This window comes from Ochotona curzoniae, unplaced genomic scaffold (assembly GCF_017591425.1).
Source record: "Ochotona curzoniae isolate NIBS_2020 unplaced genomic scaffold, NIBS_Ocur_1.0 contig_43, whole genome shotgun sequence".
Taxonomy (NCBI): Eukaryota; Metazoa; Chordata; class Mammalia; order Lagomorpha; family Ochotonidae; genus Ochotona; species Ochotona curzoniae.
In genome coordinates this window covers 11,912,556-11,926,977 of record NW_024466218.1, presented here as the reverse complement: position 1 = coordinate 11,926,977, position 14,422 = coordinate 11,912,556, and the positions used below count along the sequence as shown (strand labels likewise).

Genomic DNA, 14,422 nt, shown 5'->3' with positions numbered 1-14,422 from the left:
CTGACGATGTCTAAATCATTAGCACAATTTTATTTCTTACTGGCATAGCTCGGAAAATGTTCCATTCCCAGTTGCCTCTGGTATACAAGGTCCAATATGAACCTCTGTATCTCTTCGTGCAGTTACCCCACCTAGTGGCAGAGAGGGAAAACTGCAGGCTCTGCAGCGCAGGGATAAAAACTTGCCTTGCTGGTCTATTTCTAAAACGTTTCCTTTGCTCCGCTACATTTTTCAGACAGTATATATGTTAACTGTGCGTATTTCATTAAATTTCAAAGCATGCTTCCACCGAGTTTAAAGAACCAGTATATAATAGCTTGGCTATTATAAGTTAAGCTTAAGCTTAAGTTTGCTCGTTTATCTCATGCAACATTCTTAAGTGCCTACTATTTACCACACACACCATGATGGGCACTACAGAGAAACGATGGAAAATCAGACATGGTTCCTTCCATCTAGGAAGTCAGTCCAGGTCAGAAAGGAAAAATGTAAGTGATCAGGGACGCACAGCAAAATCCCTGGTGTGTTTCACCACAACCATTGCCCCGCCCCCAATTGTGTATGCAAATATTTGTTAAAAGAACGAATTTTGAGCCCAGCCCGATAGCTCAACTAATTAATCCTCCTCTTGTAAGTGCCAGAATCTCATCGGGGGAATGGTTCTTGTCCTAGCTCCCTGCTTGTGGCCTGGGAAAGCAGGAGAGGATGGTCTAAAGTGTTGGGACCCTGCACCCATGTGAGAGACCCAGAAGGTCCTGGTTTTAGATCAGCTCAGCTCTGGCCACTGCGGCCATCTGGGGGTAAACCAGCAGATGGAAGATCTTCCTCTCTCTCTCCTTCTCTCTAGAAATATGCCTTTCCAATAAAAACGAATGAATCATTAAAAAAACAAAACAAAACAAACATGAATGTTCATAATTTGACACAGGAGCACACCACAGAGGCTCCTAACCCAACAAGGTGAAATAGAGCATTTCAAATGTTCACCACATGTCAACACGTGAATGCTAACTGCTCATTTGAAGAAGATTTTGGGAGTACAGACCCACCCAAGCTATCCAATGATAGTACTATGTGGTACGGCTAGTTTTTTTTTTTTTTTTTTTTTTGGTTTCTGTTTTGTTTTGTTTTTTCCTGGTGAATTTAGACAATCAGAACATCTTATTTTGAAAATGCTGATTACCCAAAATCTTAGGTAAGGCAATTATGATTTCATGAATACAGTCTCCTGCATGCTTGCTTAACAGTGCAGTCATATGCCACCTCACTATCATGGAGGAAAAAAAGAAATACACAAACCTTTCTTCTCTTGCTTGTCTTTGTTCTTCTCTTTTGTCCAGATACTCTCGGCTAATGGAAATCAAAACAACAAACAAACAGGAAAGGAAAATAACAGAATTAAATGTTGATAGAATTACTAAGGAATTATTAACAGTACATTACAAAAGCCTGTTACTGCCTCAGAAACGGAAATTGAATTTTCAAAGGAAGTTTACAGCTTATACTTTAAAGTGCTAAATACAATGGTTTACCAATAAAATAATAGAATTGTCAAAAGCCAGACTATTACTGGGTTTATGCAGAGATAGGAAGTTTTTTGGTTTTTGTTTGTTTGTTTGTTTGTTTTAATACATACAGTGCAGCACTGTGGCACAGTGAATTAAGCTTCTACTTGGGACTCCCATATAGGACTGTGATTCAAGTCCCAGCTGTTCCCATAGATCTAGCTTCCTGGTAATGTGTCTGGGAAGGCAGCCAAAGATGGTCCAAGGACCTGGGTCCCTGTCACTGACGTGGGAGACAGATCCTGGCTCCTGGACTCAGCCTGGCCTAACCCTGGCCATTGCAACCATCCAGGGAGTGAGCCACGAGATGGGAGAACTCTTTCTGTGTCTCCAGTGCTCCACATAACTCTTTCTAAATAAATAAATGAACAAGTCCTTTTTCAAAGAAAATACGTAAGTAAAATACTCCTGTGGAAGTGACAAGCAGGAAATGGTCTTTGGAAGTGACTGCCATCAGCTGAGCTCTAAACGTTCCATCGCAGCCACCTCAGGAAAGCAGTCTATGTGGGTCCAAGGGTGTTGGTCATTTTCTGGACATTCCTGCCACAAGGAGTCTTTTCTGACACCCCTCTAGCTTAGTGCAGCTGGAGTGAGAATTAATACATCCTCCTCTGAATCTACACGATGCCCAACTTCAGTTGGTTTTAATGTTTTGTTTTCATATTCCTGCTGGCAAGGTTCCCACAGGAACTGAGGCTTCTGCGATGAGGTTCCTCTCGTAGGGGCATTCCCTCACTGGGAGAAGGCTGACTTTCTGCACTGGCCAGCAGAATGTAGCTCCAGTATTCTGATCCCTTGGCTGTGGTGGGCAGTGACTGCTCCCCAGGGACAGTAAGCCAGAGAGACCATGAGCAGGGAGGGTTCAGATGTGTCGATGTCACATGTCACACTAAAAAGATACTTTTTAATACAGAAGACTGAAGGTCAGGCTCAGCAACAGTAGCAATAAATAAGGAACAATTTAGAGATGCTTTGCAAAGAGCATAAGGAACTGAACAATTTAATGAGCCAAAAAGCTGACAAGAGGTCAGCCATGTGCGTGACCCCATATACTTCATAGAGCTACAATCCTTATTTTTTAAAAATTTCTTTACATTCACATCCACAGAAATCTGAACTATAGCCAGCACAATAACAGTTTCTTGTAACTATCCTCATGTGTAGCATCCCTCCCTGGATGAGGGTCACTTTGCCTGGATCTCTGGGTCCTTCAGTGACAAATGAGCAGCATCAGCAACCAGGAGCAAATGCTGCCCAGTGACAAACACAGTCTCTGAAGAAGGCAGTTCAGACCTAATTCTCACTCCAGCAACATCCCTAGCTATGCTCTGGGGACTGAATCAGGATCCCTGCCAAAATCTGTGGATGCCTAAGTCCCTTCCACAAAATGGCACAGTATTGGCATGTACTTTGCTCACATTTTTCTATACACACTAAATCATCTTTGGATTATTTGTGAAAGATTACAATGTGAATTTAAAAAAAAAAGGTGGGGGAAAGAGGCAAAGTCAAAGTTGTTACACTGCTCTCATATTGTTTAGAAAAGAATGATGAGAAAGAGTCTATTAGTAGACACAATCTTCTTCCTGAAGACTTCTGATCTTCAGTTCCCTGGATCTACAGAACAGAGACCCATGGAAATAGATGGCTGATTGTAGGCATGAAAAACACCGGCTGAATCCATATGACAACACACTCCTGTCCTATTCTCCAAGCCCATGCCTCTGAGACTCCTCCTGCTGCATCTGACTGCATACACATCCTTAGCAATGCAGCAGGTGGATGGAGAGAAAGGATCTACCTAGTGCTTACATGCTCATAGCCCTGCTGGCCAGCGGAAGGGCTGCCCATCCTCAAAGGTCCAGGCACCTGCCTGAACACTGCTCCTATTCTGGGGCTTCCATAGCAATACTGCTTGTAAGCTTGCACAGGACAGCAGGGGGAAAAAACCCCACAAGCTTTCTGGACTCTCTGAAACTTAGCAATTCCCTCAGCCATGTCTTAATTAAGGAAAAAAATGGTTTCTTTTGGCATTCTTTCTGGTCTACACTTGCTATGTGCTTCTAGGTCCCGGAGTGCCTTTTAGTAGATGCCAGGTGCACCGAGGTCAAAGCTCCCTCCTCAGTCCACCAGTTTCATTTTCCATCCCAGAGCATTCAGAGCCCCACACACTGGGCTTGTGACCATGGCTACAGGTAGTGATGTGGCAGGACGAAGCAGGCAGATTCATGCTCCCCAGGCAGGGACTCTGTCATAGGAGGTGTTTCAATCAAAACTTTGGATGCTTAAGCTAATCCCTGAATTTTCCATGTACTCCAGTCAAATTCCCTGCCGCTATTTGGTGGTAAAAGAGTCCAGTCTCTTAGAAAACAATAAATCTAGGAGCATCTGGCCTGTTCCAAAAGCAATGACTTCCAGAACTACCTCATGAGAAATGGGGCATTGCAGGCTGCTGCTTCACAGGTCATTTGGGAGAAGGCTGACAGCTTTGGGGTGTGCCACACAAGTGCACTAGAGCACTGTCCTTGGTTTACTTGGTAGAGTCCAAACACACAGGCTTAGAGAAGCTAGGACCAGCATTCCATCCTTAAATTCGGCATATTTTTTTTTTCATGAAGTACTGAGCTACAGTTAAATCATTTCATAATTCTTTCATATTTTGACCAGTGCTTTTACAATTAAGCACACTCTCTTTGGCTTGCGGGGGTGAAAAAGCCCAAGTTTTTGCATATGTAACTTGTCCTTAACAATGTCTTACATTCCTTATGGAATGAACTGGGTGCAATCTGCTTGCTAAAGAAGTTGGATTAAGGAAATGGGACAGAGAGGTGGGGAAGAAAGAGGAAAGGGTTGAAAGGAGTAAGTAAAGACTCAACCATCCACTTGAACTGCATGAAGCACTGCTATGCATGAGGTCCCAGACAGGAGTACAGGGAAGTGAATCTGACAGCTGGAGGAACAGGTGAACAGGCTGCAGGGAGGAGGGGGAGGGAGCAGTGAACTCAAGCAGGGGCTTGGCAGACAGGCCAAGGCATGCAACATGGATGCAGCTGCACCCAGAACCCCAAACCGGGAGCTGGTCAGACCCAGCAGACCTAGGCAATGGGCTGGGAATCAGCAACATCATGATTTCTGCCCATCCACCCAGGGTGAGAGGTTATAAACAGGGAACACAAAGCCAACCAGCAGGTAGGAAAAGCATTTTCTGTTCAGCATCCAAGAGAGCATGCATAAGTCATGAGGAACTTCAGTGAAAAATGGCAAATTAAGTTAAAATGATTAAGCTATCGTTCCTCAGGAAGGCCTGGATAAGACCATCTCAGCTGACAGAGGACCCAACACATGGGCTCTAATCACATTTGGTTGGTGGTGCTTCCTGCTGGCTGGTCAAAGCAAGGTCATAACAAACCAGATGTGGCTGTGTCAGGTGAGTATGGCTTGTCAGGGTTCAGACAGAATCTGAAACACAGGCATTCCTTCCTAACCCTTCAGTGCCAGTATTAGCGACCTACAGTCATCAGGTCTGGCAGTTACATCTTAAATGCACATTTACAAAATCTGAAAGCTTGTCTTACTTGAATTTGTTCCTTTCTTCCCGCTCTATTCTCTGCAACCGTTCTTCTCTCTCTTGCCGCCGCCTCTCTCTCTCAGCTGCCAGTGACTCTTGGTGCTGCTTAAAGGATGATGTGAGAAGACCACTCAGTGATGACCTATAAAAAGATACAAGTTCAAGTTTTAGTTGCATGGCCTGCAATTAGATGTGCAACAGTCACTTGGTCAGGACTTGGGCAGTGCTTGGGGGGAAATGACTAAGAATCTCGTATGTTTTGTGGTCTTTCCCTGGAGCTGGAGTTAAGTAATGAGCTTCACATACCAGTGAAGACAAAAAGTGGTAATGTACACAAACACCCAGCCGCCTGTTTGTAAGCAGTCATCAACCTTGACTATTAGTATGAACAAAAGTCTTGTAAGATTTACATATACAATGAAGCTCCCTGTAGCTTCAAAAGATTTTGATAAGCTAAATCCAGTTTTCAAATGGATTTCTTTGGTACATGTAGGTCAATTTCTTAAAATACAGCCTTAATGTCATCATTAATTTATTTTGATTTCAAATGAAAAGACACACACAGAGGGAGAGGGGGAGGCAAAGAGGGAGAAAGAGCAAAATCCTGCAGTTAATGGTTAACCACCCCCCAAGTACCCACAGCATCCAGAGCTGGACCAGGCTGAAGCCAGGAGCTGGAAATTCAGCCTGGTTTCTGACATCTGTGGCAAGAACAGATGCATCTGAGCCATCACCTGCTGGCCCCTTCCCCCCGGAAAGGCACTGCGTCTGCAAGAATCTGGATCAAGCAGAAGCAGATCCGGGACTCAAACCAGACACTCCAATATGATGTATAAACATCCCACCCGCATCCAAACTAGTGTGTCTAATGACCATTTCAATTGTGTTATCTTAACACTGATGGAAGAAATTGAAGATGGCACAGATACCCTGTGTTCATGGATTCAAAGAATTAACATTTTTAGAATGTCTAGACCTTGTGAAGTAGCCTACAAAGTCAATGGAATTTTTATCAGAAGACAACTTTCTCCACAGAACTAGAAAAACAACCACAAAATTCATGTGGAATCAAGATAGATACCAAATAGCTACAACAACACCCTTTAAAAATTTTTTTTAAATTTTATTTTTGATGATAGTTACATAATTGATCAGGGTATAGTGGGTGAGACCATGGTTTACACATTTTCTTCTTCCCGTATATGGGGGAGGGGAGGAATATAAGAGCCTCCCAATTGCCGCATTACCCAGGGGACAGGAAATTGCCACCTGATGTCATCCCCATTGTGGAGCATTTTCTGAGGGTTCTGTTCATGTGGTTTCAATAGTTCTGAGATCCTGTTGATATCGCCACTCCAAGGATGAGAAAATCCTTCCAAGGTTGATTGGCTGTCATAGTCCATCTCTGAGTCTCCATTGGCCCAGAAATTTGTTATCAAGCTTCACTGGGGTAGTTGATCAATTTGCTCTATCCTCCATCCTCAGCAAACTAATAGGTGCCACAGCCCAGCCCTGCCCAACACATGCTTGGTCTTCACCTACCACAGGTACAGCAGCAGCCCAGTCAGAGCGATCCCCAGCAATCCCCAGTAGACTGGGCCCTAGTTCTGGTTCCTGTGCCTGCCAACATGTGCAGTAGACTGGTCTGATCTGCTCCACATCTCACACCTTGGACATTGAAGCCTAACTCAACCCAACTGACTGCACCGTCTGGTCCATACTCATGACAGTGGGTGCCACCATCTGTCCAGCCAGGCTGGTTCTCATGCTCACCAGTGGGAGTTGCAGCCCATCAGAGAGGAGCTCAAACCTCCCCACTGCACCCACTCCCTGCCCCACATCTCACCCTCTCTACATGGTTCTGCAGTCTAGCTTCATAGGACTTGCCCCAGTCCCAGTACTTGCCAGCTGATGCTGCAGCAACTCAACCCAATCTGCCCTTATTCTGGCTCATGCCTGTACCACCAGTGGATACAATTGATTACCCCCGCCTGGCTCTCCCCCTAACCCAGTTCACATGTAGGCCAACAAGTATAGCCCTGCCCTGCCTCATCTGCTCGCAGTTCCATTTCTCACACTTGTCAGCATGAGCAGTGGCCCAGCAGACTGTTTAAACGTGTCCTTACCCTATTCTGCCATCTCGTTTCTCAAGAAAGAACTCTTGTAGCCTGTTGGTAGGTCTGTAATTTTGGACAGCCATTATGGAGGCTAGTGGGGAGGTCCCTCAAGAATACAGCTGTAACAACCACATGATACAGCACCCCCACTATTGGTTTTATATCCAAATGAAATCAAATCAGTATGCTAATGAAATCTCTGCACTGTTTGCAAGGGTCAACATATGCAATCAAACCAAGTCCATCAACAAATAAATAGAAAATGAAAATGTGGTATATATACACACAATGGACTATTATTCAGCCACAAAAAGAGTGCAATTCTTTCCCTTGTGGCTACATAGATAGAACTGGAGGACATCATGTTAAGTACAGTAAGTCAGGCACAGAAATACAAGCAAAGCAAGACTTCACTTATATGTAGAAGGTGTAACTCCAGAATAGAATAGTGGAGCCAGCACAATGGCATAGTACCAATCCTCCACCTGTAGTTCTGGGTTCCATTATCAGCACTGATTTGACTCCCAGCTGCTCCACTTGTGATCCAGCTCTCTGCTTATGGTCTGGGAAAGCAGCAGAGGATAGATAGCCCAAGTCCTTGCACCTCTGTTCCCCATGTGGAAGACCTGGAAAAGAAGCTCCTAGCTCTTAGCTTTGGATCAGCCTAGCTCTGGCCACTGCAGCCACTTGGGAGGTGAAGCAGCATATGGAAGATCATTCTCCCTCTCTCTGTGTCTCTGTCTGTAAAATCTGCCTTTCAAATAAAAGCAATTTCTTTTTTGGTAAAGGATAGTAGTTTCCAGAGCCTGGAAAGTGTGTATAGACCGGAGGAATGGAGAAGGGAGAGCTAATGGAGCAGGCTGCAGTTAAATAGGAGGAACTTCTAATGTTCCATATTCCAGTAAGTAACTGCTGGACAACAACTAGATATTACAAAATGGATAGTAGAAAGGATTTTTAATGTTCCCAACAGAGAAATAATGCATATTTGAGGTAATAAATATGCAAACTACTCATGTGGTTATTACACCTGGTATTTACCTACTAAAATACTGCAGTGTACCCATTAAATATGCACAATTATGTCATTAAAATACATATTTTTAAAAAATCAATAGAATCAAAATATGATTTAGAATCTTAAAAAAAGTCTTAGACAAACGATTCCAAATTTGATCACAGTAAAAATTCACAAATGTACGATATTCAGGAATGTAAGGTAAATATAGTCACAGACATGGCAGAAACTGGAAAAAAAAAAAAAAGGAAAACTCAACCAGGAAACTGAGGCCAGATTTTATGACAAAACAACTGGAAATTCTGAAAAGATTGAATTTTCTGAAAATAAGTAGCTAACCAATCCAATTCCAGAAGAAATAGAAATTTGGGATACCATTAATGATTAAAGAAACCAACTCAATGAATTACAAACTTATCCACACACATCAACAAAATACACTAAGGTCGATATGGATTTTTTTTCTAAATGTTTACTTATTTTTACCTTCCTGAAAGTTAGAGAAAGAGGAGGAAGTGAAAGGGACAGATCTTGTATGTATTATTCACTCCCCAAATGCCTCAAGCAGCCACGGCTGGGCCAGGCCAAAGCCAGGAGCTGGCAGCTCCATCTGGATCTCCCACACAAGTGGCAGGGACCCAAGTACTTGAGTCATCATCCACTGCTTTCCTGAATACATTCGCAGGGAGTTGGATCAGAACTAGAATAGCTCGGGCTCAAACGACCATCCTGATTTGGGGTGTGGAAGTTCCAAGTACGGATAAGTGCAAGATTTTTAAATGTGATGTCTAGCAAAAACTCAAGGAAGAGTTCATCATTATGATACACAAAGTTCTAGAAATCATAAAGAAAAGTTTTCTAGTGTGTTTTATAGGATTAATGTTAATCTGATTCAGAAATAGACAAGAACAGCATAAGGACTGAAAATTATACATTGACTCCAATTGTAAACACCACTGTGGGACACATGAAGTCACACTGAATTTGTCTATTCATTGTAAATATGATATAAGATGATAATATCAATGGATGTAACTTGCTATAGTAACAGATTTTAGGAGAAAATCTGTGACAAACTCTATTGAGGCAAAGGTTTAAACATCTACCTGTGATTAAAACATCTACTTGTGATTTTTAAAGCTTTTTATCAAGTTAGGAATAAAAGAAAATTTCCTTCACCTGATAGCAGGTATTGAACAAAAAAATTTACATTTTAATACTATGATAGTATATCATTCTTAATGCTGACACATGAAGAACAAATTTAATATTATGAAAGACACAAGACATTCCCCAGCACTGTTTATATTTGGCATTATTGTGGTAATTCTAGCAAGCACACTAAGACACAATATTAAGAATAAGGGAAAAGAAATATGTTATTTCTTACGAATAATCCAATATAAAGGCAGACAGCCCAAGAAAATCTATATTAAGAGTCTAGCAAGATTCTTGCACATAAAATGTTGAAATAACAATGTTCCTTATATATATGTACTAGGAAAAATTTACTGATACAGCCATAAGCTAACAATGCATTACCCGATGAATAGTAATAGAAACATTTTTTTATAAAAATTTTCAAATAAATGGAAGCCTTACTTCCTCCAACTACAGAAAGATTCAGCGTGATCAAGAGGTCCAAGCTTCCGTTTTCTTCAGTGAATGTCATTCTAAGTCAACATCCAAAAAGGACTTTCAATGAACTTTACAAAGTGAGTCCAAACGTCCCTTATAAGACCTGAAGTCCAAGGAAAATGTATCAGGAACAAAAGGGCTCTTGGTCACACAAGGGACTAAATTCCCCAAACCACACGATCAAATGGGAACCTGGCCTTAGTGCAGGAATGGAAACACAGACTAACATCAGGGTATTTAAATGAATTTATGCAAAGCAGAACTTCAAGGTAAGTTTATTGCAAAGAAAAGTACTCTTGGACTTCAACTTTATTTTTCACCTAAATAAATCTATTTCTTTTTTCTTTCTTTTTTTTAAGAAAATGATTTTGAAAGGAAGAGTGCAGAGAGAAGGAAAGACGGGAGATAAAGATCCTTTCATTTTTTGAAGATTTTTAAAAATTTATTTGAAACAAAAAGATCCAGAAAGGAAGAGGAGACAAAGAAGGAGATCTTCTATTTGCTGGATCACTCCCCAGATAGCTGTAATGGCCAGTGCTGTGACAGGTTAAAGCTAGGAGCCTAGAGCTTTTTCTGGGCCTCCCCGGCAGGGGGCAGAAGCCCAAGCACTTGGATCATCTGCAGCTCTTGCAGGTGCATTAGCTGTGGCCTGAATTGGAAGTGCAGCAGCCAGAACTTGAACCATATGGATACTAGTATCATAGGTGTCGTCTTAGCCCGCTATGCCTCAATGCTGAGCTCAAGAGAAATCTTTCACCTATCAGTTCACTCTCCAATGGCTATGACAGCCAGGACTTGGCCAGGTTGGGCCAACAACACCATCCAGATCTACACCGTGGTTTGCAGGGGCTCAAGTACTGGAATTAGCATCATCTACTCCCTTTTCTAGGCATATTAGCAGGGAGCTGGATGGGAAGCAAAGCATCTCCAGTTTTTTTTCAACTGTCTAATATTTAAAGTCTGGAATAGGATTTTAAATGTCATACTTAAAAAAAAATCAAAAGTCCTTATTAAATGGAGAAATAACTCTTGTTTATTTTCAAATATCTGTGAGAAGCCAAGCTAGCTGAACATCACAATTACACGCAGTTCTAGAAAGAGGAAACAAAAGAAAGTACAGAAGTTGGCACAGTTGATTTGAGGCTCTGTTTCCCTCCCTGCATGGGGCACTTGATCAGCCTGGCTTCCCTGCCCACACTGGGGGTCTTTCCCCTCCCACCAGCAGCCTCATCTCTCTGTTCCAGCCTTACAGGTGAGGAGGGGAGCAACACTGTAGATTTCTGCTCAACAGCAAAATGAATAAAAGAGGGACCTTGCCTTCTAAGCTGACTACAGCTTGTCCTCTAAACATCTCAGCTCTGATGGGTCAGTACTGGCTATCCTTGGACACAGCAAAACATCTCTCTATTACACATTCACATCATTTCCTGGTATAAAAGCAAAACACGAGAGCTTGTTTGCAAATGTTTAGAATTACACTAGCATCAGAATGCAAGAACATGCAGTCATTCCTCCCAGGGTGTCCCTAAGGAAAAGATATGCGGACGGTCCCTCCGCCCACTAAGATCTTGCCAAAAGCACGCTACTGCGAGATCCAGTGGCTTAGGAGTTTGATACAAACCTTCCCATTGTGGTACCAGCTAGCAGCAGTCATTAGGCCTGCATATCAACCCAGGAGACATCTGGGAAGTTAATATCCACAGTGAACGGTAACCAGGCCAGGTTAGAGAAACATGGCTGCCCAGAGACCCAGAAGGAAAATTCTGCGAGAGAGTGAATGAAACTGCACTAGTTACCCTCTGCCTCAAGAGTTCCCTGACTCTGCCCACCCCCACCCCGCCTCAAGGACCTCAGCTGGCTGAAGCTGCTCTCACTGGATATGATTGCATTTGCACTCAGCATTTACAGAGATGATGTCATGTGCCTGTTACATGACATGTCACTGCATTTTCTATCTGCACATTCTTCTGCACCTGCTGGCGCCTCTAGAGATGAGGAAGCCGAGACCCAGAGTCCCTGCATTTCAGATGCAGCAGAGCATGGCTTTCAAACTGCCCTGGTGCCTGATGCCACCTTTCCTCCCCCACCTCTGGCACCCAGCACAGTACCAGTCCTGCAGAACTCAGCACAGCACATGCATAATCACTTTGTCATGTATTCCCTAGCGAAGGACTGCTACCCTAAATTCAATCTGTAACATTTCTAAATTGGCTGTTGTATTTTCCCATGGTGGCCTAAATACTAGAGGCTAACCCAGTTTTCTCATTCATCCCTATGCACTGGCACACAGAAAAGCCTCACTGACAGCCTAACGCATCAGCTATTGAATAGACAGGACATATGAAGTCAGGGTAATATGTACATGCTGGTCTCAGAGCTACTACTAAGGAAAGACATGTGAGCACAACCTGCAATCATGATGTTTTGCCTTCTTGTATTTTATTGTTTGTTTTTGTAAACCATCTTATCCCCTGGCAACAGGTGAGCAACTGCAAGGTTGGTTGCCATCCCAAAGGCAGCTCATCAGAAGGCAGGTTGTGTAGCAGCATGAGAGGCTTCCGATGACAGACTCAGCTAGTCCCAGGCATGCCACTAGGCCTGTGCAAGAGGAAGGAGAGGGAAAGTGCAGGAGGGAGCAGAACAAGTGAATGTATCTGCAGGGAGGGAAGCCTTTGCTCAGCCCAGTCCAATACTGAGCTAGGAGAAGCCAAAATAGGGAAGCAACCCAGGCAATCAGCAGAAAGAAGGAAGTTGAATGCATACAGCAGAGAGGGGCAATGTCTAGTCCGTGGGCCAGGTAAGCCTGCAAAATCATTCCATTGAGCAACTACAGGTGTGACTTGAAATTTGCATTTATAGGGACTGATTCTGAAGTTGATAAGATTGTAGGGCCTCTAGAAGATATTATAAATATCCAAACAACCCTTGCCAGAGAAAAGCTTTCTGATTTCTGAAGAGGGAGGTAGTGGTAGGAGAAAGCAAAAGGACAGATGCGAGAGAACCACATGGGGAGAGACAGACACACTAACACCACACTATGACCACAGTTCAGAACTCTGCTGCCACAGACACCCAGAGGCACAGGGAAGGCTGTTGGATGAGGGGTACATGATGGCCAGCCAGCCTTCGCTGGGAATGGAGGGGCCTGTTCTGGGTTGTGGCTCACAACCCAGCTTTCTGATAGTCCTTCCCTAACATCCCAAGGTTGGTAGTAACCAGAGCTCAAACAAGCCTGACAGATCCTAGAAAAAGGAAATGCAAGTCAATATAGGAAACTGCATTGTCACTGAAAGACATCCCTAAAAGAAAGAACAAATTTCACGTTTGGGGAAAAATTATTACCCAAAGTGACAAATGCAGAAGCAGCATATACCCTAGAGGAATGCATGTGATTCGGAATTCACCCTCAGGGGCTTACATCTGCAGCTCCAGATGTTTTCTGCTAAATATACCAGGAGCTCCTCTCCTTGTCTCAGTCAGTGCTGTTTGTATTCACGCTCTCCTGACCAAGACACAGGGCTTCCAGAAACTTCACCCTTGCATTCATTTGGTCCTTTTTTTCTGGGAGTGATCACTATTGTCAACAAGAAAGAAAATCTGCTACATGATAATTAGCAATTAGGAGTATTTAACGTGGGTCATATACTTTCATGCATTATTCCCCACTTTGGGAGGGAGAAAGGCAAAGTCAAAAGACTTACATTGTCTTTCTCATAGCAATTATGCGTTATTTCCATTATGCTAACTTAAGTAATAAAAGGATCGGTTCCAGAAAGAACCAAAATTATATCCTTGATAATAAGAATGATTTCTTAGATTCAGAAATAAACAGTCACATCTGTTCCATAACACAATGGGGATTTTAAATACATAAACAGTCACCTCTCCTTTCTCTAAGACTTTCCTGTCTTTTAATGGAAAAGTGATCTGCCAAAAAGACAACACAAGACTTGCAGTCCAACCTTGACCTTAAAGAGTTGGAATGTCTCCTGGCTCCACCGCCCAGGCTGAGCCAATACAGCAAAGGGAGATAACTTGACCAAGAAAGGAGGGAAGATTTTTCTGTCAATTAGTCTTTTTTTTTCTTTGTGGAGCTAATAATCTACAAATAGACTAAACAGCTGGGAAGTCTTTGTAAAGATAAGAGAAACAGGATAGAGTGAAGCATAATAGTGTCACCTCCTTTAACATTTGAGAATCATTCAAAATAGAACTGAAATCTGCCAGTTTGCCTGAAATTCCTTTGAGCAAACTGATGACTTTAACTCTACACTCAGCAGGCCTCTGCTCTGCTTGTTACACAACACACATTTTTTAATGACGCACGGTATTTCATAAAAGTAGACAGAAAATGTGGTAGCCAACCCTTACAAAAAATCAGTCTTTCTCCACTCCCTTGAATCTGGACTGAACATGTGACTTACTTAGGCCAATGCAGCAATCGGCTGCTGGTTGAACTGGCAATGTGATTCAACCCAAGCAGAGGCTCTAGAAGTATGTACACATGAGCGCTTGC

General features: G+C 42.9%; 1 protein-coding gene across 5 annotated transcripts in view; it reads right to left on the bottom strand.

The window, feature by feature from the left end:
- FHOD3 (formin homology 2 domain containing 3) overlaps positions 1–14,422 on the bottom strand; it is a 431,569-nt gene that overhangs the window by 83,918 nt on the left and 333,229 nt on the right. For 4 of the 5 annotated variants that reach the window (XM_040984913.1, XM_040984917.1, XM_040984914.1 and 1 more), the window contains 2 exons: positions 5,141–5,275; positions 1,300–1,350 (listed from right to left, as the gene is read on the bottom strand). In XM_040984913.1, the coding sequence (XP_040840847.1) occupies positions 1,300–1,350; positions 5,141–5,275 (186 nt within the window). The remainder of the gene's footprint in view (positions 1–1,299; positions 1,351–5,140; positions 5,276–14,422) is intronic. The other variant, XM_040984916.1, reaches the window with a different exon arrangement.